General features: G+C 47.0%; 1 protein-coding gene across 3 annotated transcripts; it reads left to right on the forward strand.

The window, feature by feature from the left end:
- Positions 1 to 1,003: 1,003 nt before the first annotated feature.
- LOC125543292 (uncharacterized protein YNL011C) lies at positions 1,004 to 24,050 on the forward strand. 3 transcript variants are annotated; one of them, XM_048706598.1, is made up of 14 exons: positions 1,010 to 1,362; positions 2,095 to 2,211; positions 2,331 to 2,463; positions 2,580 to 2,676; positions 2,798 to 2,841; positions 3,082 to 3,238; positions 4,832 to 4,903; positions 6,223 to 6,306; positions 7,936 to 8,037; positions 8,451 to 8,498; positions 20,253 to 20,378; positions 20,555 to 20,647; positions 23,451 to 23,626; positions 23,795 to 24,050. In XM_048706598.1, exons 1-13 carry the CDS (start codon positions 1,032 to 1,034, stop codon positions 23,601 to 23,603), a joined length of 1,557 nt encoding a protein of 518 aa, XP_048562555.1. In that variant the 5' UTR covers positions 1,010 to 1,031; the 3' UTR covers positions 23,604 to 23,626; positions 23,795 to 24,050. The 3 variants fall into 3 exon arrangements, with proteins under 3 accessions (XP_048562556.1, XP_048562555.1, XP_048562554.1); XM_048706597.1 differs by having other exon boundaries at positions 23,451 to 24,050; XM_048706599.1 differs by lacking the exons at positions 7,936 to 8,037; positions 8,451 to 8,498; positions 20,253 to 20,378; ... (1 more) ...; positions 23,451 to 23,626; positions 23,795 to 24,050 and adding an exon at positions 6,573 to 7,136 and having other exon boundaries at positions 1,004 to 1,362.
- Positions 24,051 to 24,113: the final 63 nt, after the last annotated feature.

Genomic DNA, 24,113 nt, shown 5'->3' on the forward strand with positions numbered 1-24,113 from the left:
AGATCTTCAAAACTTGACCCTATGTTGATAGGTTTTGACAATTTTTTTTCATGAAAAAAACCGGACGAAAAACTGAACCGAAAGCACAGGTTTTTTCCCTTTCCGAAAGAGCCATGCCCGTGCCTCTCGCGGAAGCAAAATCGTGACTCTCGCGGAAGGGAAAAAAGAAAACGCGTTTTTGTTCCGTTTCGAGGAGGCACGGCCGTGACTCTCGTGAAATCACAACCGTACCTCTTGCGGAAGCAAAACCATGCACAAAAGAAAAAAAACCAGAAAACACATTTTTCCTTTCCGAGAGGCACGGCCGTGACTCTCGCGAAATCACAACCGTGCCTTCCGCGGAAGCAAAACCGCGACTCCCGCGAAAGAAAAAAAAACAGAAAACATGTTTTTTTCTCGTTTCCGAGAGGCACGGCCGTGACTCTCGCGAAAGCACACTCATACCTCTCGCGGAAGCAAAACCATGACTCTCGCGAAAGCTAAAAAAACAAAAAACACGTTTTTTTTCGTTTTTGAGAGGCACGGCCGTGACTCTCGCGAAAACAAAACCGTGACTCTCGCGAAAGGGAAAAAAAGTAAACGCGTTTTTTCGCGTAATTTCTTTTTCAGTTTTTTTATTGAAAAGCTAATGAAGACCGTTGGAATACCAAAACGTCAAAAAAACCCTGGAAAAAAACCGTTTAAAAAGCCGAAAATGCGTGCGAAAAACAAAATAAAAAACAAAATCCGGAGGGAGCGCCCAGAGCGCGACACGTGGCGAATGACTGAGAGCACGCCAAATGCTGATCATTGCAAGGCTCTCGAAGAAGCGCTCGTTAACTAGTTGCCCCGGTGCTAAATCCGCACTTCGGTGCTACTTTTGCACCCGCTCAAAGTCCAAATTGGCATGTATCATTGAGCCCATAAACCATGAAAGCCCAGAGCCCATATCCTGGCCGTTGATCGGTCTCACGGCCAGTGTGCAGCTGCCACGTCACCGCGCCCAATCCCCGGAACGGCCGCAAAGGTAAGTGAGTGGCGCGAGCACGAGGATGCACGGACAGGCGAGAGGGAGAGAGGGAGGGAGCGCGCGGATTCCGGTTGCTCGCTGTTTGATGCGCTGCGGGCGCGGCTGCAGCTTCCTCCGTCCAGGCGTCCACCCGATGCCGCTCCTCGCCACCCCACCCTATATAATGCCGCGCACGTCAGCGGCCACCGCGGGCCCCGCCACTGCCACCTCTTCCGGTACCTGCTCCCTCCGGGTCCGCCTCCGCGCACCAGGGAGATCCGCCGCCGCCGCCTCCTCCTCCCGGCTCCCTCGCGCCATGGCCGCCACCGGAGCCGATGCCGCCGCCGCTCCCCCGTCCCTGCTCGTCTTTTCAGGTGACTCTCGCCCTTCTCACGAGCGATGTTGCATGGCGTGTGCGCGCGGGTATCGGTGGGGGTACGCGGTCGTTTCAGCGCGCGCGGCGTGTGCCACTCGCGACACGCGTGAATTGGTTGGATTCCGACGGCTAGGAACAACGCATTCTCCAGGTCGCCGTGCACCGGGTGTGCGGTGTGCCTAGATGAATAGGGGCAAAATCCGCGAGCGAACCTGGTTTGCAATTGGGCCGAGCCCCCGTGACTGGGACGAGTGTACCTCACATTTGAGATATTTCGGGGGGGGGGGGGGGGGGGGGGGGGGGGGGGGCAATTGTCATGTCTTAATATTTCAATATTTGTATGCACTACTACTTTGGACATGGATACTTCACTACTGTTTGCGGGGAGAGTCGGGAGACTAGCAAAGTTGTCTCTGAACATACAGTGTTCGATGGACATTATTTCACATTTACGACATGGATACACATAGACAGAAAAGTGTTTTGTGTTAATAGTTGTATTCGAGAAAACATGTCCAAATAGTTCTATTGGGTGTCTTCTATCAATCAGAGGAATTTCAGTAACATACTGATATTTCACTTTTTAAAACAGCACTTGGCAATGGTAGCCTTCATATGTTCTAAGCTGCCCGTTTCGATTCTTTTCTGGCTGGCTCTCATCTCATCTTACAGGATGAGGACCAAAACTTATAGTACCTATTATTGTTATAACCTTTTTGGTTTGATCCAGGTGGAACAGCATTTAATGGCGTCGTAGAAGAGTTGAAGAAAGTGACTACCCGGGTTGCGCATGTCCTACCAGTTTCTGATGATGGTGGAAGCACAGCTGAGATTGTTCGTGTTCTTGGTAAGTCCAAATTTCCTACATCATCATTCGTTTGCTTCTATAACCTGAAATAATATATTTAAACATAACAATCACAGTCCAATCTTTTCTGTTGTTGAACGTTAGCCTTCATGTCTTAGGTGGACCTGCTGTGGGTGACATAAGATCAAGATGCTTGAGACTGTCCGATGAAAGCACTTTGGAAGCACTCTCCGTCCGGAGATTGCTTGGGCACCGTTTGCCTCTTGATCCTTCAGAAGCAAAGCTGGATTGGTAGCAACCCTGCAGTGCTGATCAAAATATACCGTTTTTCATACTTCCTTACTGGATAGCTATAGTTATTGTCCTGCTCTGTGTGACCAAGTGATGTTAAATTGTTGATTTGATAGGTACCATATTGTGGAAGGAGAACACTCTTTATGGGATGGTGTCTCTCGTCCCTACAGGGAAACAATCCGTGCATTTTTGGTCTACTTCCATAATGAGGTGTGCTCCTCTATAGTATATTTATGAAGCATATTGTTTTTGTGAAAAAAACATTTTTTTCATAAGGCTAGTGACTGCAATGTATTCCTGTTGTATTTGTGACATAATTTCTTCTCCGCAGATCCTTCGGCGACCAGTTGAAACATTTTGCTTCACCAATGGCAGGTGATTCTTCTAAGGTGAAATTTTGCAGTAAATCATTATTCTTGGCATTGTGCTTCCACGTGAAACCGCTGTTTGCCTCATACAACTGATGTATATATTTAATGGTATGATGCACATAAACGTAACCTAATGTTGCTTGTGACCTTACATTTTACTAGTGGATTGGGAGCATCGTTTGACTGCTGTTTCTCCCAGCTTGCCTAATTATTTCCCTGACTGCTGTTTCATATATTTTTGCAGCATTGGGAATTTCTTTTTTGCTGGCGCACGCATATTCTTCCAGTCTTTGGATGCTGCGATCTTTTTGTTTTCACGTGTGTCACAAATCCCTGCGGAAAGTCTTGTGCTTCCAGTAATATCCACAAATGACAGGCTTACTCTGGGGTGTGAATTATGGGTAATCTACCAAAGTTTTCTTCCACACAATACAAGTTGTTACTTGCCCTCATGCTGGTGACAATTTATCTGCGCCCCTTCAATTTTATTTTTAAAATAAAGTCATTCTTGCATGTGGAAACTGGCGGATTGTTTTCATTTTCAACATCACTCCTGTGAATAGAACATCCAGTGATACTAAACAATAAGTGTTTTTCGAGAAAATGCAAAAGAGTTTGCGTTTCATTTCATTGAACAGGAAGAGAACAGCACTACAGGTACAACCTCCCAGGAGGAGGGACACACGCACACACACCATCATCCTCACCAAACAAGCAGGTGAGGAGGTGCTACCAACTACAGACCGCAACGCCGAAAGGTCTTGCCTTGTCCAGCCTCCAACCATGAATGGCGAGGCAGCTAGACTCAGAGCCTCAGGGCCGCGTCACAGCCGTTGCCAGGCGCCTCCGAAGAAGACCACATCTCCAGGTCTGTCCGGGCCAACGTACCTTCCACCCATATGTGTCTAGGAGACGGCAGGTGGATGGCAGGACCCAGCCAGAAGTAGCGAAGCCATCGTCTTGGACATGCCGGCGTCGGCGTACATTGCGCCCCGGGCGCCCACGCTCTATGTTGCAGCCCTCATCACAGCATCGCATTACCAGCAAGCCTCGCCGGAAAGACCGGGGAGGCCACCATCTCCAGCTGCTGCATCGGGGACTCAAGTGCGACCCAAGCAGCACCTTCAAGAAGGAAACGGTGCTGAGACGCCGGCGCTGCCTTGTCCAGTAAACGGGACCAAGGGTTTCCCCCGGTGCTTGAGGAGAGGGTCCAGTCCGGACCATGACAGTGCCTCCATGGAGGTAACGGCACCCTCAGGTGTCGCCGTTGTCAGCGCAGGCCATCGCCGCGCAGGGATCCCGCCCCGGCCCAAGACCAGAACCACAAATACTGCCGAAGCAGAGCAGACAGGAGACGGGGAAGCAGATCGCCGGAGAGGACCACCAGCACCGAGAGGGAAACCACGTATCGTCACCGTCGATGTAGGGAAGCACCGGCCAGCGCAGTGCAGCAGCCGCCGGATGGCTGCCAAACAAGGCCAGCCACTGCAGGGGGACATGTTGAGCAGGGCTAGTGGCGCCATCGTGGGGACCTGCCACCTGCACCTTGCCGCCGCCGACCATGGCCGCCGCCGCAGCGGCCCGCAGCCTCCGCCACCTGGATCTGCTGGGGCACCGCCTAGCAGCCGCAGCCGCGCCCCCAAAGGGTTGCGCCGTGCCGCCCGCGTGCTTGCCACGCCAGGTCCAGAGGCCCGACCCTCTGGATCTGGGGCAGCCGTTGCAAAACCCTAGTCTCGGAGAAGCACAGCTCCGTCAGCTTCGTCGAGCCCCACGCTCGAGTGGGGAGGCTGCCTGGGAGCGAAGTCCCGCCGCTGCCGGATCCGCTAGGGCTTTGCCCGGCAGGGAGCACCGGCAGGGGGAGGGGGAGGAGGAGAGGAGGGAGCGCTCGAGGGTTGCGGGGGTCAGCTTCAACTCGAGGGTTCCTAAACAATAAGTGTTATCTTACTTCTTTTATTAATATGGAACATTCCTTCTGAATATTTTTGTATTTTCAGGATGGAACTATTATCCGAGGCCAAAATGAAATATCACATCCAAGCAATGGCCGTAGAGAAGTAGTTGACAAGGTACTCTAAATACTAAATAGCATGGTATTTTCAGGCTTTGGTGCTGTATCGTTAGCAGCCAAACACGGCCCAATTTCTGTGCACTCTTCCATGTATTTGCGGAATCTTTTTTTATCTCAAGAGACAGACATGCATCATCTCAACCTTTTTCTTCTTCATATTTCTTCACCATAGCATTGAAGTTCCTCGTGGCCACTGTCCCTTCACACTAAATTTTAAAAACTTAGTATCTATTGTGAATTTCTGTTGCAATAACAAGGTTTACTGTCTGAACTTAACAGTTTCACGTTTTATTCATACCTAACTTAAGTTCTGTGGAGGTATTAAGTAGACATCTTGTTCAAGTTCTGTGGAGGGGTACTAAGTGTATATTAGACATCCTGTTCATTCGGACAAATGGAAGTATACAGTGAATACACTTACTTTCTCTGTCCAAATACTGTCATTTTACCAGAACCTTTTTCAAGTTCTCCACCTAATAAAGTGTGTAATGGCGTGGGACATTCTGAAGCTGATTTTGCATGGTAATAACTTCTCGGAATGACAACTGCAATCGGTCCACTGGAAACATCATCCATAAAATTCAGTCTGTTCAACTACAGCTCACCCCACAGCCAGCGCAACCTAAACAAAAAGGTGAAAGTGGAAAAAGGAAGCACCTAAAATAGTAGAATGTGTATATTCACTCGTGTAAAGAAGGAGGATTGTGATAGGCTTGTCGAGCCAACGTAAAAACTCAGCCACTCTTATGGAGATGAAACCCAAAAGATTTTCGTTGGGGCGTAACGCTCTCAGCGACGCACCACACACCATGAGTTGGTCGCGAGATCTTATGGGTTTCACCTCTAGCCTACCTCAACTTGTTTGGGACTAAAGGCTTTGTTGTTGTTGTTGTTGGTGGTGGTGGTGGTGGTGTTGTTGTTGGTGGTGGTGGTGTTGGTGTTGGTGTTGGTGCTGGTGCTGGTGGTGGTGGTGGTGCTGGTGCTGGTGCTTCACTTGCGCCAACTGGCTTAAATATTCTTAAATACACCTTAAGTGGCTGAGCCTTGATTATTTTTTACCTCTGCTAATATACCAAGGAAAATATTATTGTTGGCTACAGAAGAAAAGGATTCAAGTATTTTAAGTTAAGGCTCCAAACTGTCACGGTGATATTGAGTGCTACTTTTTACTACAGTTTCTTGCAAATGTCATGGTTTTGTCCCATTCAAGTGATATTCGTGTTCTGCGTTTCCTCCTTTTATCTGTACATAATTGCTGGTTTCTCGTATGCTTGCTAATATCTTAACTTTTTATTTTCTTGTTTTCTCTTTGGAAAGAACTGTAATTCATGCACCGCACTTCCTTCAAGCATCAAGCGCGTCTTCTACATGTCAAGTGAAGGTTGCAACCTATTGCATGAGGTTAGTACTTAGTACATCAAATTTATCCTGACTAGTTAGACCCTATGAAGCACCGATACAGCATCACAGATACGGCTATACGGATACGGGGACATGGGATACAGCAATTTCAAGAAACAGCAATATGGCGATACAGCGAGTATATATATATATATATATATTTAATAAAATGCCATGCAGTAAAAACAGAATAATTGAATGTGTGAGATGAGATAGAAAATACTATCCCATTTATTGCCTTCATGTCTCTTTTCACTGCCTAGCAGCAACATCAGCAGGCGAGCAGCATGCAAGAACATCATGAGCACAACAGCCCAGCACTGGTGCACCCAATGGCCAGCATACGCAAGTACACAACACACGCACACACGGGGCAGCAAGTACGAGAGCACGCGGCAACAAGTACACACACATCAAGCACGCAGCACAGCACCAGCAAGTGCGGGAGGACCAGACACCAGAGAAAGCAGGGATTGGGATGGAGACCGTGCTGGCCACGGACGGCGGCAGCGGAGAAGACTCCAGGCGGTGGCGAGGCGAGTCCACGGGGCGGCGATGAAGGTCCACGGTGCAGCAAGCGACTCCAGCTACCGCTCGGGCTGCTCTCATTTCATCCCCATGTCCCCTGTGTCGACGGCGTCCCAGCGGCCGTATCGGCATTTTTCTTTTCTTTTTAATTCAAGAAAACCGATACTCGAGGGATGCCCGTATCACAGGTGTATCGTGTGTATCGGCATATCGACCACGTCGTGCACGCGGATACGCCAAGTCTGGCCGCATCAGTGCTTCAGAGGGTAGACCTGCCTCTTCCTTGCAGTCTATTCACAGCAAGTGAATGGTGGTAAACTCTAGTCATCTTATTTAATAAATATCACTACCTCCTAGAATAAATTATTCAACAGGTCAACTTAATCTAATGAAATTTTATTTTATATTATAAATGACGATGATATACCGTGACATATATATCTGTTGCTTATGCTTACCCAGTTAATCACGCTATGCTATGTAAGGTTGAAAGTACAGCAATGCGAGCATCACACCATTGAGTAATGCTTTTCCAGTGCTGCACTAATATATCCTTCACAAATAACAGCTGCACTCTGTCTGCTCAGTAAGGTCATCTAAAAGTAAAGATATAATATTGATGCATAATTGGAAAACAATGAGCTGGACATTTCCCCCCTCATGTTTTTAAGAAAGAAGAGCCTTTGTGTATTAATATGTGTCAGTATTTAATAAACATCATGGACTTAAATGGTGTATAATTGCCCATTATCATGTAAAATTGGTATGCTACCATGATCTCTGAAATTTATATTTATTATCTACATTTTTTTTACGGAAATGCTAAAAAACTGACATCAGTTTTTTAGGCATGGCAAATCGAATGTTTTTCATGGCAATATATATTGGCGTGCGGATGGCAAATTTAGTTTGCAAGCATGGCAATTTCCTGGCAAAAAAATGAACTGGGGCGGATTTTCCATGCTCGCCAACTAAACCTGCCATCCTCGGCGAACATAAAATGTCATGAAAATCGTTTGCCGTGCTTAAATATCTGATGCTCGCTGGATATCCAGGTCCTTTTTTTAACTGCTAACTGGTGATACCGACCTTACTTCGTAGGTGTTTCCTGAAGCTAACCATACAGTTTTGGAGCAGCTAAGTAAGGTGGATTGCATTGTATATGCGATGGGGTCGCTATTTACATCAGTTTGTCCATCACTGGTAACCAGTCTGCTTTTGGTGTTACTTTACAATTACGATTAATTCTCTCTTGAAAACACAAAAACTTTGTGTCTCAGTGCATTGATAGAAGTAAATAGTTTTGGATTAGAAGCCTAAGACTGCTTAGGACGGCAACAAGTCCAATAGGCTGGAAGCACGGCCCGCCACCCATACCTGCTGCTGTACTGTACAATTTACAAGTACAATTTTATTTAAAAAAATTCAGCATATTATGAGATGTCTTCATTCTATACTTCTGACGACTTCTACATGTTAGTAGTGGTTTGACCTGTGTTTGACCATGTACTGTCCGTTAAGGCGCACAATTAATTGACCAGGCTTGGCTTTGAGCCTTTTACTATTCCTTATGTTTTTGGCTTCAACTCGCGTTCTGATATGAAAACCATATGCAGGTACTGCGTGGCATTGGTGAGACTATAGCATCAAGGTCCATTCCCAAGGTAACTATACTAAGTCACTTGGTCAGATTTACGTGCTTAATTGCAGTATTATGTTGGTCCCTTTTGTCTTTGTTTCATTGTTCTATCTCCTTATCCACTCTGTTACCAAAACCTGATTAACACTTTGCCACTTGGTAAGATAGGAGGCCCTGAGTGATAAGGGACGGGTTTGATGTTGACCTTAGGGTGACAATTAGATGGTTGATTCATCCACTGTTGAGTCTAGGGAGAGACGTACCCGTGGTTCTGTGTGTAGTGGCTTGGGGTGAATTGTTGTGTGTGGCGCTCCCTCTCACACAGACAGCAGCGCCTCCATTTCTAGGTCACAGATCTGTACTGGGCCTTATGGGCTTAAGTGGTGATGGGCCAAGCCCATACTGGTTCAACACGCCCCCCTCAGATATCTATCAACCCCATCTTGTCACATGCCAAGTTACGGTCCTTTGTTTGCAGTCTCTTTGTCATGCAATCTGCAATCTGCTGCCCAGAGCTGACATGAGTAAGGCTGATAATCCCAACATCAACTTTCTCCTTAATGAAGAAGCGACCAATTTCCACATGTTTTGTCCTATCATGTTGAACTGGGTTATTGGCAATGCTTATAGCTGACTGATTGTCACACCACACTCTCAAGGTTCCTTCCTCAGAAGTTTCAACTCTCTCAGAAGGTTCTTCACCCAGAGCATCTCACTCAACCCTTGAGATAAAGCTCTATACCCAGCTTCTGCTGTTGATCTAGACACAACTGTCTGTTTCTTGCTTCTCCACGACACTGAATTTCCTCCCACAAACACACAATAGCTTGATGTTGATCTTCTACCTCTTGACAACTGGCCCAATCAGAATCATTATAGCCATCCACATCAAGATGTCCACTCTTTGCAAAGTACAACCCTTTTTCCTGAAGTCCCCTTCAAGTATCTCAGGGTTTTGTGCACTGTGTCAAGATGGCCACTCCTGAAGTAGGGGCTGCACGACATACCATCATGCCCATGTCACTCAAGAGGTCCAAGGTTTTTTACGTTTGCACAAAGATATTCTCTTCTCCGTCCGGGCCACTTATATGCCAAGGAAGTATTTTAGGTTGCCCAAGTCCTTTACCTCAAACTCCTTGCTCAGTCACCCCTTCAATCTTTTTATTTCCTCATCTCCAGTGATGATAATGTCATCCACATAAACTGCAAGAATGGCGATCTTCCGATCAGAGTGTCCATAGAACACTGTGTGGTTACCGTTACATTGACCATACCCCATATCACAAACAACTTGTCTGAACCTATCAGACCATTCCCTCGGCTATTGTTTCAGTCCATAGAAGGATTTCTTCAGCCTACATACCTTCCCCGTAGTCTGTTCTGTGTACCAAAACATGGTGGTATCTCCATGTATACCTCTTCCTGGAAGTCACCATGTAAGAAGGCAGTCTTGACATCTAATTGGTACAATTTCCACCCAAAGTTTGCAGCACAGGAAACCAACATCTTTACTGTGTTCATCTTTGCCACTGGAGCAAAAATCTCATCATAGTCAATTCCATAAGTTTTACTATAACCTTTGGCGACTAATCTGGCTTTATACTATTCCACCTTCCCCTTAGGATTCTGCTTCACGGTATAGATCCTGTTACAATTCACTGCTTAATTTTCTGCTGGCAATGTGGTTGGCACCCACGTCTTGTTTTTCTTCAGTGCTTCCAACTCATGATTCACGCCACTTTGGATTTTGCTTTGCAGCCTTCCAACCCTTTGGGGTTGACACAGTTTGTAGAGAGGCAACACTCTATAGGAAAGAAACAAAGCCTCATAAGACACAAAATTGCCAATGTCATGGTGATCACAAGCATCATCCCATGGTAGAGCCTTCCTTGCCGCTTCATGTGTTCCCTTTCGCAACGCTATGGGCAGTTCCACTATGTCAGATGAGCTTCAAGATGGGAATGAGCTGACAATACCCATTGGGACATTGATCCAGCCCAAAATTTCAAGGCCAATGGGTCTTGGGTCGGCTTCATACGCAAACTGGGCCAAAGAAGCCAGTCATCATTGGCCCGTCGGGACAAGCGGGTCGACCCAAGTTTGGTTGCATATGTTGTATTATGCCATTACGATAGTCGATAGCATATGCCTTTGCTAGGGATGTTAGCCTTGCGTTTATCCGAAAAAAATTAGGTATTAACCAAAATTCCATTTGTTCTGAAGTTACAAATATACTAAATCTAGACATTTATGATCAATACTTCTGGATTTTATTGTATTACTAATATTTCATTTGTTTTTCTTTGAACATTTTTTTTTTGAGAAAATGCAAAGGGCTTTTGCATTTCATTGCATTGAAAAGGTAGAGTTTTGATACAATCCTCCTAAGAGGTCAGTTACAAATTAGGATCAGCGAAACTAGTGCACGTCCCAGGTGGGCGGCAGAATGACGCGTAGGCCGTGGGCGCCCGCTCTTGCCCACTGCTCGGCTTCCTCTTTGATCTTCGAGACCAGGACCTGAACCAGGGGCTGGGCGCCCTCAAAGATGCATTCGTTGCGCTGTTTCCAGATCATCCATGGTGTCAACAGAGCAATGGAGGCTAGGCCCTTACGCATCAGTGTTGGCGTGTTTTGCCTTGCCTGCAGCCACCAGTCCATGAGTGAATCTTCGTGGCTTGGCCCTGCAGTGGTCATCTGTAGCCAGGATAGGATTTCGTGCCAAGTCTGCCTGGCGAAGGGACACTCCAAGAGGAGGTGCCGCATCGTCTCGGGAGCCTGGTCACAGAGTGGGCATCGTGGCTGGTGCTGGAGACCGCGTCGAGCCAAGCGGTCGGCCGTCCAGTACCGGTCTTGGTTGGCCAACCAGTGGAAAAACTTCACTCTTGGCGGCGCCCAATTCTTCCATATGAGCTTCCACGAGAAGCAAGTCATGGATCCCTGGAAGGTGGCAAGATAGCATGAGCTAGCAGAGTATATACCGGAGGCCGTCCATCTCCAAACTAGCTGATCAGGGGTGTCCGAGAGCGTGATATGCTTGATTGCCAGCCAGACTTGAAGGTACTGGCCAATCTCGTGTATGCCCAAGGTCCCATGAATGTCCCTGGCCCAGCTATGGCCTTGCAGTCCTTCAGTGGCGGTCCGGATTTTGCGCCGGTGTTTGGGTATGCACTTGTAAAGTGCCGGGGCGATCTCACAAATGGATTGTCATTTATCCAGCGGTCTTCCCAGAAATATGCCGTTGTTCCGTTTCCGAGGGTCATTGTGGTGGACGCGAAGAAGAGCGCTCGCTCCTCGGCAGAGAATTGTAGGCCCAGGCCATTCCAGGTGCGCTCATGGTCAGTGTGCGAGAACCATAGCCATCATAGCCGTAGAGCAAGGCCAGCGCGCTCCAGGTCCTGGACTCCTAGGCCTCCGTGCGATATGGGGCGGCAAACACGGCGCCAGTTGACATGGCAGTGGCCTCCATTAGCGGCAGCGCGGCCGGCCCACAAGAAGCCATGCTCAATCTTCTCAATTTGACGAAGCGTCTTCTTTGGCGGCGCGTAGGCGAGTAGTTGATGCACGGAGATGGCGCTCAGCACAGACTTCACCAGCGCAAGCCGCCCAGGCTTGTTCATTAGGTTGGCCTTCCAAGCGGGGAGCCGGCCGGCAATCCCATCAACTAGGGGCTGCAGTTGGGCAGCAGTTGGTCGACCTACCGTGAGGGGGATCCCGAGGTATGTGATCGGCAAGTTGACGATGGGGTAGCCTAGGTGCGCAAGTGCTGCTGTCGCCTCGTCCGTGTCACAGTGTAGCAGCGAGGCGGAGCTCTTGGCGTAGTTCACCATTAGGCCGGAAGCGCGGCCGAAGAGCGTCAGGACCTCACGCACGGCGATGATGTCACTGGGCGAGCAGTGGCAGAATAGCACCACGTTGTCCGCGTACAGCGACACAGTGGGAATGGAGCGCCTCGGGTGTAGCCGCGCCATGACTCCCATGTCAATAGCGTGCTTGATGAGGCTGCCCAAGATGTCAACGGCGAGCACAAAAAGCTGTGGTGACACGGGATCACTCTGCCGGAGCCCCTTGCGGTGCCAGATAGGTGGCCCTGGCTCACCGTTCATCAGTATACGTGTGCTTGCCGAAGATAGGAGGATGGCGATCCACTCCATAAATCTATTTCCGAAGCCATATTGGCGCAGGGTCTCCATGAGGAAGGGCCAAGCCAGGGAGCCGAAGGCCCGCGCAAGGTCAAGCTTGAGCAAGACTCGCGGGGCACCCAACTGGTGGAGAAGCCGGGCCGATTACTTGACTAGAATGAAGTTGTCGTGGAGGCTCCTGCTGGCGATGAACGCATTTTGGCTCCGGCTCACAAGGTTGTCCAGCTTCGGGGCGAGTCGTAGGGACAACACTTTGGCGAAGATCTTTGCCACTAGGTGAATAAGGCTTTTAGGCCGGTAGTACGCGAAGATCTTTGAACATTTCTAGAGTTACACAAATTTAGCTTCATATTTCTAGATTTTATTTGATGATAGAAATAGAAATATGCCTTGTTTTCCTTTGAACAAATAAAATCTAGACATCCTAATATACTAAAAATTTCTACCGCTAAATGATGCTATTTGAAAATATTTTATTGTATTACTACTCCCTATTTTATGCAGAATTTAGTATTAAAATGGGTCGGACCATGTTACCCAATGGGACATAGGCTTTGCAATTCAGTCATAGGTTTTGCAACAAATGGGTCAGTCCAAACAAATTTCTTATCTTTCTTCAACAATTCAGTCATAGGCTTTGCAATTTTAAAAAAAGTTCCCAATAAACCTCCTGTAATAACCCGCAAGGCCCAAAAAGCTGCGAATCTCTCCAACTGTCGTGGGTGTCTCCCACTCTGTAACTGCAGCAACCTTAAATGGATTAACTGCAACTCCATTATCTGACACAACATGTCCAAGGAACGCTACTTCATCCAGCCAAAACTCACATTTGCTGAACTTGGCATATAGCTGATGTTCCCTCAATTTCTCCAATACCAAACGTAGATGCACCTCATGCTCTTGCTTATTCTTGGAGAACACCAATATATCATCAATGAAAACAACCACAAATTTATCCAAGAACTCCATAAACACCTTGTTCATCATATCCAAGAACTCCAAGAACACCAATATATCATCAGGAGCGTTTGTCAATCCAAATGACATAACATGATATTCATACAACCCATACCTCGTAGTAAAAGCAGTCTTTGGAATATCTTGCTCACGAATCTTCAACTGATGATAACCAAAACGAAGATCAATCTTAGAAAACACAGTAGCTCCCTCCAACTGGTCAAATAGATCATTTATCATAGGCAAAGGATACTTATTCTTAATGGTTGCCTCATTCAGAGAACGATAATCAACACACATCCTCAAGGTCCCATCCTTCTTCTCCACAAACAAAACTGGAGCTCCCCAAGGTGATGAACTTGGGCGAATATCCTTGTGCCTGCAATTCTCTTATCTGCTTCTTCAATTCCTCCAACTCTTGAGGAGGCATTCTATACGGTCTCTTTGCAATAGGTCCAGTGCCTGGTATTAAATCAATAAGAAACTCAATATCTCTATCTGGTGGCGTACCTGACAACTCCTCTGGAAAACACATCTGATGTTCTCTATCGCTGCCTGATGTTCTCCAGTTGCGCCTCTCTCCATAGTTTTTTAACCTCCTTACATCTAAGAAAAAGATGGCTTCCGTCCTCATCAAGTCTCTGACAGCACACACACAGAGTTTCACATTCTATTCCCTTCGCCGGATGTTCATCTTTACTGGTAGGCTGTTGTGTGCAAGGCGCCAGAGGAACTGCTGCACCTTGGGCTGACAGGGCACTGCCCAGATTTTTTTCCAATCAACATCCTCTTGCACTGGTTCAGCACAACACCCTCTTGCACTGGTCCAGCAGAGGTTGGCACCGCCACATCATCACGTCCTTTGACGTACACTTGGTATGCAGATTTAACAGAGAATTGACCCTTCCCATCATAGTGCCATGCATGATAGTCCTCAAAATCTTCCCTGATTGGCGTAGCAAGAATTATATTAGCATCCTCAGCCCAGAAGATATCCCGAACGAGATCCTCATCCCATGTCATCGTAGCAGGGTCAATGAGATCTGCTACTTTAGTAAGCACACAGTTCCCACGAGGTGTCCGAGGTCGCTGTGTCCCGTCCCTAGCAATCCATGGGTCAGTCCACATGTTTATGTTTGTTCCATCTCCGACCCTCCATATGACACTTTCTCTCAACAGTTCCACTCCCTTCAATATACTTCGCCAGGTATAGGAAATCCCCGGCTTCGGTTCAGCTTCCAAAATGGAAGTAGACTGGTAGTACTTGGCTTTCAGGACCCGAGCGCACAAGTAGTCAGGGACTGTGAGCATCCGCCACGCCTGCCGGGCCAGCATGGCTAAGTTAAATCCGTGTAGGTCTCGAAACCCAAGGCCGCCCCTGCTCTTCGGTCTAGTCAGTAGCTCCCAGCTCAACCAGTGGACCTTCTTTATATCATCTTGCTGAGCCCACCAATATCTACAGATCATGGATCCCATTTGTTCGCATAATGTTTTTGTCAGGTTGAAGCAGGACATGGCAAAAGTGGGTATAGCTTGTGCACAAGCTTTGATTAAGACATCCTTCGCCGCCCTTGAAAGTAGTCTCTCAATCCAGCCTTGGATTCTCTTCCAAATTCTATCTTTAAGATATTCAAAGACTTTTGATCTTGCAGCACCAACATAAACAGGGAGTCCTAGGTATTTTTCATTCTTCGTCTTGCCTCGGATGTGCAGCACATTTAACACCTCATGTCTGTCCGCACTCCTCGTGTTTTTACTAAACATCACAGAAGACTTATCAAAGTTAATTGTCTGTCCCGAGCAATTCTCATATAGGTCAAGTATGTGTTGCAGAGTTGTGGCACATTTGCCCTTGGCTTTCATCAGTACCAACGAATCATCTGCAAACAACAAATGGTTGAGACTTAGGGCAGCACTACATAACTGTATACCCTTCAGACTACCATCCGCATCGGCTTTATTCAACAGCGAGGAAAACCCTTCAGCACACAACAGAAATAGGTATGGGGCCCTGCCTTAATCCTCTCTCTGGGATGATCACATCAGTATAGGACCCATTCACTTTTACCTTATACGCCACTGATGAAATGCACAACATGATCCTCTCGATCCATCTTTTATCAAAACCCATTTTCCCATCATTTTTTCCAAGAACCTCCACTCCACCCGGTCGTAGGCCTTACTCATATCAAGCTTGACTGCTGCATACCCTTCCTTCCCAGTTCGCTTGTTTTGCATATAATGTGTGCACTCATAAGCAAGCAGGATATTATCCGTGATGAGCCGTCCTGGTACTCCTCCTGAACCATTGCGTCTAGTATCACGCCTCGGCGGCATCTGGTGGGCAAGAATAGATGAGTTATAGATATAATAGGGCCAAAGACTATGTATCTCTACTCTTATAAAAAACAGAGTTGGTGATGATGGTGTGCCTGCCATCCTGCAATATAGGCCGTCCGATTTATATCTGACGGATAGGAAGGAAACTATGACAATTTTGCAAAAAGATACCCACACCCCTCTCTATATTTGCAAATAAGGCCTTTCCTTGTTCATCCTTTTCTCTCACAAGATAAACTACTCATATAAATGCACCTTGATGTTCCGTGCAACGCATGGGCATCTTGCTAGTATATAAATATATTCTACTCATATGCATAATATGATGGAAGGCAATAAAACACAACAACGAATAACACCAACAAACAAACAACAAACAATATAATAATATTTTATATATATATATATATATATATAATTTCGACACTAAGCAATTTAACAAACAACTACCAATCAAGCAAACAATCTAGTATCTTCATACCACGAAAGTGGGCATAATCAGATACGCTAACACGATAACATTGCAATATAAAACAAGCATGAATGGTGGTCTCAGCACTAGTTCCTACTTAACTGTTCAAGATACTTCAGGGGTTAACTAATAAACAGCAAGAAGTATAGCTAGTTTTATAAAATAATTTTCACTCCTATGGCTTTTCTAATCCATTTTCTAGGGTCACGTCCTACGGTCAACACACTGCTCTGATACCATCTGTAACGACCAAACCTCGAAGGATTTGAGTCTTTGTGCTTACCGCTTCACGGTTAGGTGGGCCGCAGCGGTGGGAGCTGGGCCGCGGGGTTGGCTGCTGGGCCGCGCAGTGCTCTGCGCTGCGCGCTGGCTGGCTGGTGTTTTTTTTTTAAAATAAAGACAGCAACAGAACAAAAAAATATACACAATATAAATTCTAAATAAAAATACCTAGACACACAGTCAAAATAGCCCTACAGCTATAAACTACAGGAACACTAGTTCCTCACCTAATGCAAATTTTCAAAAGTCATTTTATGCATTAGGCCACACAAAACAATAACAAAACACTCAAATAAAATATTCTGAATAAAGAAAAATACCAGAACTTATCAAATGAACTGGAAATAATATTCTGCACATTATGAACATTTTTAATAACAGGGGAGAAGTCATGTTATCTCCGCTCCAATAAATTGCCTTTAGTTGCATAATGATTTGAATATTTCAGAAAAAGCAAATAATGCATGGAAAAAATATGAGATGCATATGAATGATCTATTAACATCCTAATTTAGGAAAATTGGGATGTTACACATACTTACAAACATGCGTTTCGCAGAGGGACTCCAACACTTATACCCCTGCTGACTAGAGGAATAACCCATAAAAACACATTTCATTGCCTGTGGGCCCAATTTCCCAACAGATGGTCTATCATCCCGAACAAAACAAGTACTGCCAAATAACTTCTGGAGGGACGGCAAACTTATTTTTTACAAACAACTCACTTGGGGATTTCATACCTAGTATCCTGGAAGGTGTCCGGTTGATCGAGTATGTGGGTGGCATGACTCCTTCACTCCACAAGAACTCGGGCACATTCATCGTGTACATGAGCGAGCGAGCTACTTACAAAACATGAAGATTCTTTCGCTCTGCCACACCGTTTTGGGGAGGGGGTATCAGGACACCATGTTTCATGAAGAATACCTTGGTCAGACAAGAAGCCCCCAAAGGTGTTGTTCACATACTCCATGCCATATTCAATCTTGATCACCTGCATGTGAAACTGATTCTTCACATCGGCGTGGAAGTTCTAAAAACAGCTAAGCACCTCATCCTTGTGACACATCAAATAAATCCAAGTCATAACAGTCGATAAAGGTAACAAAATATTTCATTCCATTCACCGACACCAGACATCCGAATGAATAAGCATAAATCTCGTGTGTTTAGCATATTCGCAAGTGTCACATGTCAACTTGCCTTGCCTATTCCACACATAACATCTGGAAATATTCTACTCATCTTATCAAAGATACATGTCCCATCCTACAGTGATGGATCATCGTCTGCTTCTCCTTGTCCTCCATGGTCGCAACACACACCAAGCTGCACCCCCTGGTCCACATACCAGAGCCCCCTATGCCTGGTGCCAGTCTCAGCCGTCTGGCTCATCTGGCCCTCCTGAATCAAACAACCGAACTTGTCTAGAGTCACACAACAGTCTATTTGATCAATCAGAGCCCTCGAAGAGACCAAATAGACAGGAAAAGCTGACACACGTAAAACCGAGGATAAGGAGATGGTCGAAGTGCACTTTACTGCGTCAACCCCTACGACCAGGCTATTTTGTACCATCGGCAATTTGTGTAGTGCCCTTGTGAGTAGGAGGCTGCTTATTGTAAGACTCAAACACACAGAATTTATCCGCAACATGCTTAGATGCTCCAGAGTCTAGAACCCATTTTGAATCATTCTCACTAGTAGCAAGAGATGCCTTTTCAGGATTACCGTCATTAGTGGAGGCCCAGTGAGCAAAGTCTCCATAGGCCAATTGTACTCTTCAACTGCCATGTGTGCCCTCCGACCCCTGAGTTTCCCGAGTATCCACCTCTGCCCATAGTAGTCTGATCCCTTGAGTTCCCCGAGTATCCACCTCCACCTCTAGCAGTCCTGCCTCTGCCACTCCCCCCTCTGATTCCCTGCCTCTGCCACGAGTTGGACAGTCCCCACTTCAGGTGACCTACTTCCCCACAGGTGCGCTTAGTGACTCCAAATGCCAAAGCCGGCACAACCTCCAAGTTTGCTTGCTCAAGAGATAGCCACGCCTCCTCTTGAGTCATCGCTGCAATAGCCTCATCAATAGTAGGCAAGAGAGTTTGGTGCAGCAGGGATGCCTTCCTGCCATCAAAGCAACCTTTGAGCCCCTCCAAAAGTTCCACCACACGCCTGCATGCCATTCACTTGTGCCCTGACTCGATGCAAGCCGCATCAGAGTTCCAGAGGATCACAGTTATCCTGGTCTGCTTACAAAGCCTGCAGCTCTGCCACATATGATATCACTGACATGTCACCTAGGCGCAACCGACTAGTCTTCCCATCAATCTGAGCAATGAGCATGACATTGCCCTTGCCAGAGTACTGGGTGGACAGAGTCTTCCGTATGAGAGCGTCCAATGGAGGGCACCATCGAGTTCAACGACCACCCAATAAGCATAGAGTTGATGACCTTCCACCTCTTTCCCTCTGCACTAGTCTTGTCTCCTGGTTCTTCAACAGTAATAACAAGTGCCCATCAAGTTCCTTCTGCTCCACAACCAGCAATGCCCTCCGAGCCCAGCTCAGATAATTGGTAGTCACCTCAGGCTTGATGTCCGTGGGCGACAACTCAGATCTTCTGAGCCGCTTCCTGTCGAGGAATGATGGTCCCAGAGTTCGAGCCCGCGAGGAACAGAGTGGGCTTCTCGACAGACTCAGCAAGGCCTTTTGGTTCACCCATTTTCCTGACCAGCTACACACAGCAGCAGCAACGCCTCCACAGTAGTTCCAGCAGCAGCCTCAGTGCTTCCTCCTCTTCCCTTGCAATCAGTAGCAGTAGAAGCAAATCAGCAGCACCACATCACTTCAGCACTTCTCCTTCCTCTTGCGCAGCAGCTAATCAGGACGCCTCAGGCAAAGCTGGGGCTTCAGGCGGGAAACAGATTATGGGCGGGAAGAAAAGGGCAGGAACCAGAATTCTGGGCGCCAACAGTTACGAGCAGGGGGAGAGAGATCGAACTAGTTCCAGTTTTTCCCCAACCCCACCTTTGGCGTGAGCTTCCCCCCCTCTTCCTCAGTCCTCTCCGGCAGCTTCCCCCTTCCTTTCAGGCAGATCCTCCCCCTCCTCTCCGGCAGATCTCCTCTTCTCTGTTATGTAGCATGCTAGTTGTCCAGCTATGCTCCTCTGCTTGTGCCTGCTATGTTACGCAGCTAGCCAACTATGCTCCTTTGCTTAGTGCTCTGCTCAGTCCCTCACAACTAGCAGCAACTGCAAGGTGTGTATGCCTAGTTGCTACCAAATTCTACTCTATTCTGCTGCTGCGTCCGCCTTGCCTTATGCCTTAGCGCTTAGGCGGTGAGGCGCCCCCAGCGCCTTGCCTCGCCTTACTGCCTTAAAAACATTGGCGTGTCCTCAGGCCCCGCTGTCGCCGGCATCTGATACCATGCTGAGTCGAGGGAGAGACGTACCCGTGGCTCTGCATATGGCGGCTCAGGGAGAAGTGATGAACTGGTGGATTTTTGCTCTTTTATGTCTTTTTAATTTCTTGCAGTCCATAGAGTTTCTAGCTCTTATTATTGCTCTCACCAAAATATTTTCAAATTGAAGGTACTTCTTTTAAATGGATCACATGATAGAGAAACTATTGGGCTGTCTGCTTCTGGCTTTGTGACTGCAATTACGGATTCTCTAAATCGGACATATGGTGATTCTGACAAAAGTCTAAAGTATCATGTAAGTTTGTGACAATGCTTTTAAAAATAATTCATCGTATGATGATTGTAATTGAGCGTAATGCTATTTGATACGTAGTTATTGAGCATGCAAGCATTCTGTTCTGCATGTGGATATTAATTCTTAATGCTAGTGGATAATATTTCCCTGCATAATTTTTTTATTGTTATGTGCAGCCCAAAGACTATGTTAATGCCATATTGGTTCCTGAAGGAGGCCAAATTCCTTTAGATGTTGAAAATTTGGCATCTAAAGGAATTTTTCATGTGGTATGTAGTTCTATTCTATTGGCTGCAATGGTGCTTATTGATTTTTTTTACAGAATTACCATGCTTAGTAGGATTTCTCCCCTATTTGCGTTCTAAATTAACAACCTTGTGAATGAAGGCACCAACTAGTTAGAGCATCTACAGCCGGGCGCCCCAAACCCGCCTCAAACGCCCGGGCGGACGGCCCGGTCAGTGACCGGTCACAAAAATGCGACCCAGATGGGCTCCTTAAACGGGCCTCAAACGCCCGGGCTGACCGGCACCCCTCAGATCCAGCCCAAATATGGGGCGGATATGGGGGCGCCCGAGTGCGCCCGGGCGCGTCCACCACGTCGGACCCGACAGCCCTACCCCACCATAATTTGCACCAAATCCACCAAACCCTTCCTCCTTCTGCCTCCCTCCTACCTTTCCCGCACCCACGCCCTCGCTGTCCGCCACCCTTGCTCCCCATCCTCACCGCCGGTCCCGATTCGCCGCCTAAGATGTCGTCCAGCCCATCCCAGATCGCCGTGACAGAGACTGCGTTTGCCTTGTCCGTCGGCGTCCCGTCCTCGGCTTCATCTTGCAAGCCGGAGAACATCGCCCGGAAGATGCGGCGACGCCTGTAGTGAGAGAGGGAAGTGGCGGCGGCGGCGTAGGGAGATGCGGACATGGACGAGCAGCCGTCGCCTCCGCCGCGCCCGGAACCCCGCACCCCATCCATCCATCCGCCAACGCAGATTGCATTGTCGGACCACGTTGGGACAGGAGGATCCGACAGCTGGTTGGGGCATTCCGGAGAGCTTTCTGCCCAGGCAGATGCTGGCGGTGGACGTAATCACTCGCCGCAGCTCGTTCGGGCTTAGATGAGCACGGGAACCGGCGGCTCCCGGGCTGCCCACAACCTGTTTGACGGAATGACACAACAAGAGTCGGTATGTTTTTGTCGCTCCTGTCCGATCAACTTTGCATATGGCATGTTCAGTGTTTTGCGTAGACCGCTAGTTCATTTCAGACATGATGAATGCTTGCAAACCATGATCATTTAGGAGGTGTTCCTGTCGGACATGATCAATGACAATCAAGGTCTGATTCAAATGGAGTACGAATTGGGGGGCACCGCATTTGAAGTTGGGACAACATCTGATCCCAATCCGAGCAAGAAGAAGAAGGGAAAGACGACGAAGACAAGAGGTCCGGCATTCTCAACTTTTGAGGACATCTTGTTGGTCAAAGCTTGGTTGGCCACAACAATGGATCCAATTTGCGGCACTGAGCGAATAGGGAACAAGTATTGGGAGAAGATTTGGATGGAGTATCACGAACAAAAGGAATATGGGGAGCCGCATCCTATCGTGACCAACTGCAATGTGGCATCTCTCCAACATCGATGGGGGATCATTCAAGGGGAAGTGAACAAGTACGTTGACTACTACTCACAAGTAACCAAACGCCCTCAAAGTGGGACGGGAGTGGCAACTCACGCAAGCTTAATTGCTTCATTTCGTCATCATTTGCATATGCTTGCATTCTTGTGCTCATACATATGTTTGATAGACGGTGGTGGCGGCCACTTTGTATCACGAAACGGAGAAGCCGTTTGCTTTTAGCCATTGTTGGATCATATCGAATGGAGTGCCAAAGTGGACACAACTTGTGGCCGATCTCAAGGCCGGCAAGAAGAGGAATGATGGCTCAAGCTCCCACCAATCTATTGGGTTGGACGATGAAGAGGACGATATTGTCGTCGAGAATGGGAGAGCCATCGTGCCAAAGGATAAGCGACAAGTCATGGGAAACAAGTGGGAGAAGGCAAGGTCCTCCTGTGACGCCGCGGCTACAAAAATGTCCTCCAGATGGGCCGGCATTTTTTCGGCGAGGGAGAACAAGAAAGAGGAGAGGTAGAAGCTCATGTTGGATGCGCAAAAGGAGAAGATGGATGGGGACCGGAAGAGGGTGGAGAAGAAGCTGGAAATTGAGAGGGAGAAGATCGAGTTGGAGAAGTAAGAGGCGGCGATCAAATGGGAGCTCGAGAAGGCTAAGAAATTTGTTGAGATTGAGCTTGAGAAGGAGAGGTTGCAACTCGCATGGGACGCGGAGGATGCGAAGATCATGTTGGCAGACGAAACCCTCTTGGATGAGCATGTAAAGAAGTGGCTTGCAGAGAAGGAGTTCAATGAGCATAAGGAGTACGAGGCGGCGAGGGTGGCTGCCGAGAAGGAGTTCAACGAGCACTAGTTTTTAATTTGTTTCCATGCTGCTTGGGATTTTCATCGCACAATCCAGTTGCACCTATAGATCTTCATCCCCATTATGTAAAACAGAATCTAGATCAGATTATAAGTTCATTATTGCTTAAATAATGGTAATTGATGCAGATTTTACACTGTTTCCCACTTTGGAACCTGTTGGTACACTAGTTTTTAATTTGTTTCCATGCTGCTTGGGATTTTCATCGCACAATCCAGTTGCACCTATAGATCTTCATCCCCATTATGTAAAACAGAATCTAGATCAGATTATAAGTTCATTGTTGCTTAAATAATGGTAATTGATGCAGATTTTACACTGTTTCCTGTTGCAGCTTTTTTAGATAAACCTGGTTAAACAAGCTTACTTTAGAATCACAACATTACAAACTTTTATGCCATAAAAACTGTCATAGTCCCCTTAGACCTTACCGTAATCATGACTGATGTTGATGCCTAATTCTCTACTTGCTGCTTTGTCTTGGATCCTTGACCTGTATGGCATTGGTCACAAGCTTCTGTAGTCACTACGCTTTTACTAAAATCAGTCATTTCGCTGTCGTATGTTGCAGTTAACCGTGAAATCTGTACGCGACACGAAGGTGGGTGTCATATTTGATCCGCAGTCTTTAATCCAAGCTCTGACCGGTCTGATATCCGAGCACATGGATGCATGCCTCGCGGAACCTGACCCTCTAACTGAAAACGTGACGTCTGTATGCTGAATCTCTGAAGGATGCACTTTCAGGTACATAGTATGCCAGTCCTATTCTTATCATGTTAGTGGTCCTACTTCAGATAGTGCTGCAGGTTTGCACCAAAATGACACGGTTGAAAGGAAAACCTAAAATGTATAACAGTAGGTTTTAGTCTCCCTCTCGAAAGAACTGTCATTCATTTCAGTTCTGGTGAATAGCGATGCTTCCAGACGATTCCAGTGCCTGCTTCGGTTGCCAGTTCTACTTCCTATTTGGCACTACTGTGGGAAAGCCAATAGGGCAAGCTGATTAAAACATCTAAATATGTGACACTTACGACAGTCTCAGTGCATTTGTATCTAATTAAGTTATAGCTAGGTACTGTATAACTGTCCTAGTGGCTTGTATCTTTGTGTTGTATCTAAAATTGTTGAATTGAGCATGTCGTTTATGATCTACTTGGCATTTTAACCACGTGGCCTTTTTGTGGCATGTGACAAGCATTTCATGTTGGGAGAAGCTTGCATGAAAAAAGAA

This window comes from Triticum urartu, chromosome 3, assembly GCF_003073215.2.
Source record: "Triticum urartu cultivar G1812 chromosome 3, Tu2.1, whole genome shotgun sequence".
NCBI lineage: Eukaryota > Viridiplantae > Streptophyta > Magnoliopsida > Poales > Poaceae > Triticum > Triticum urartu.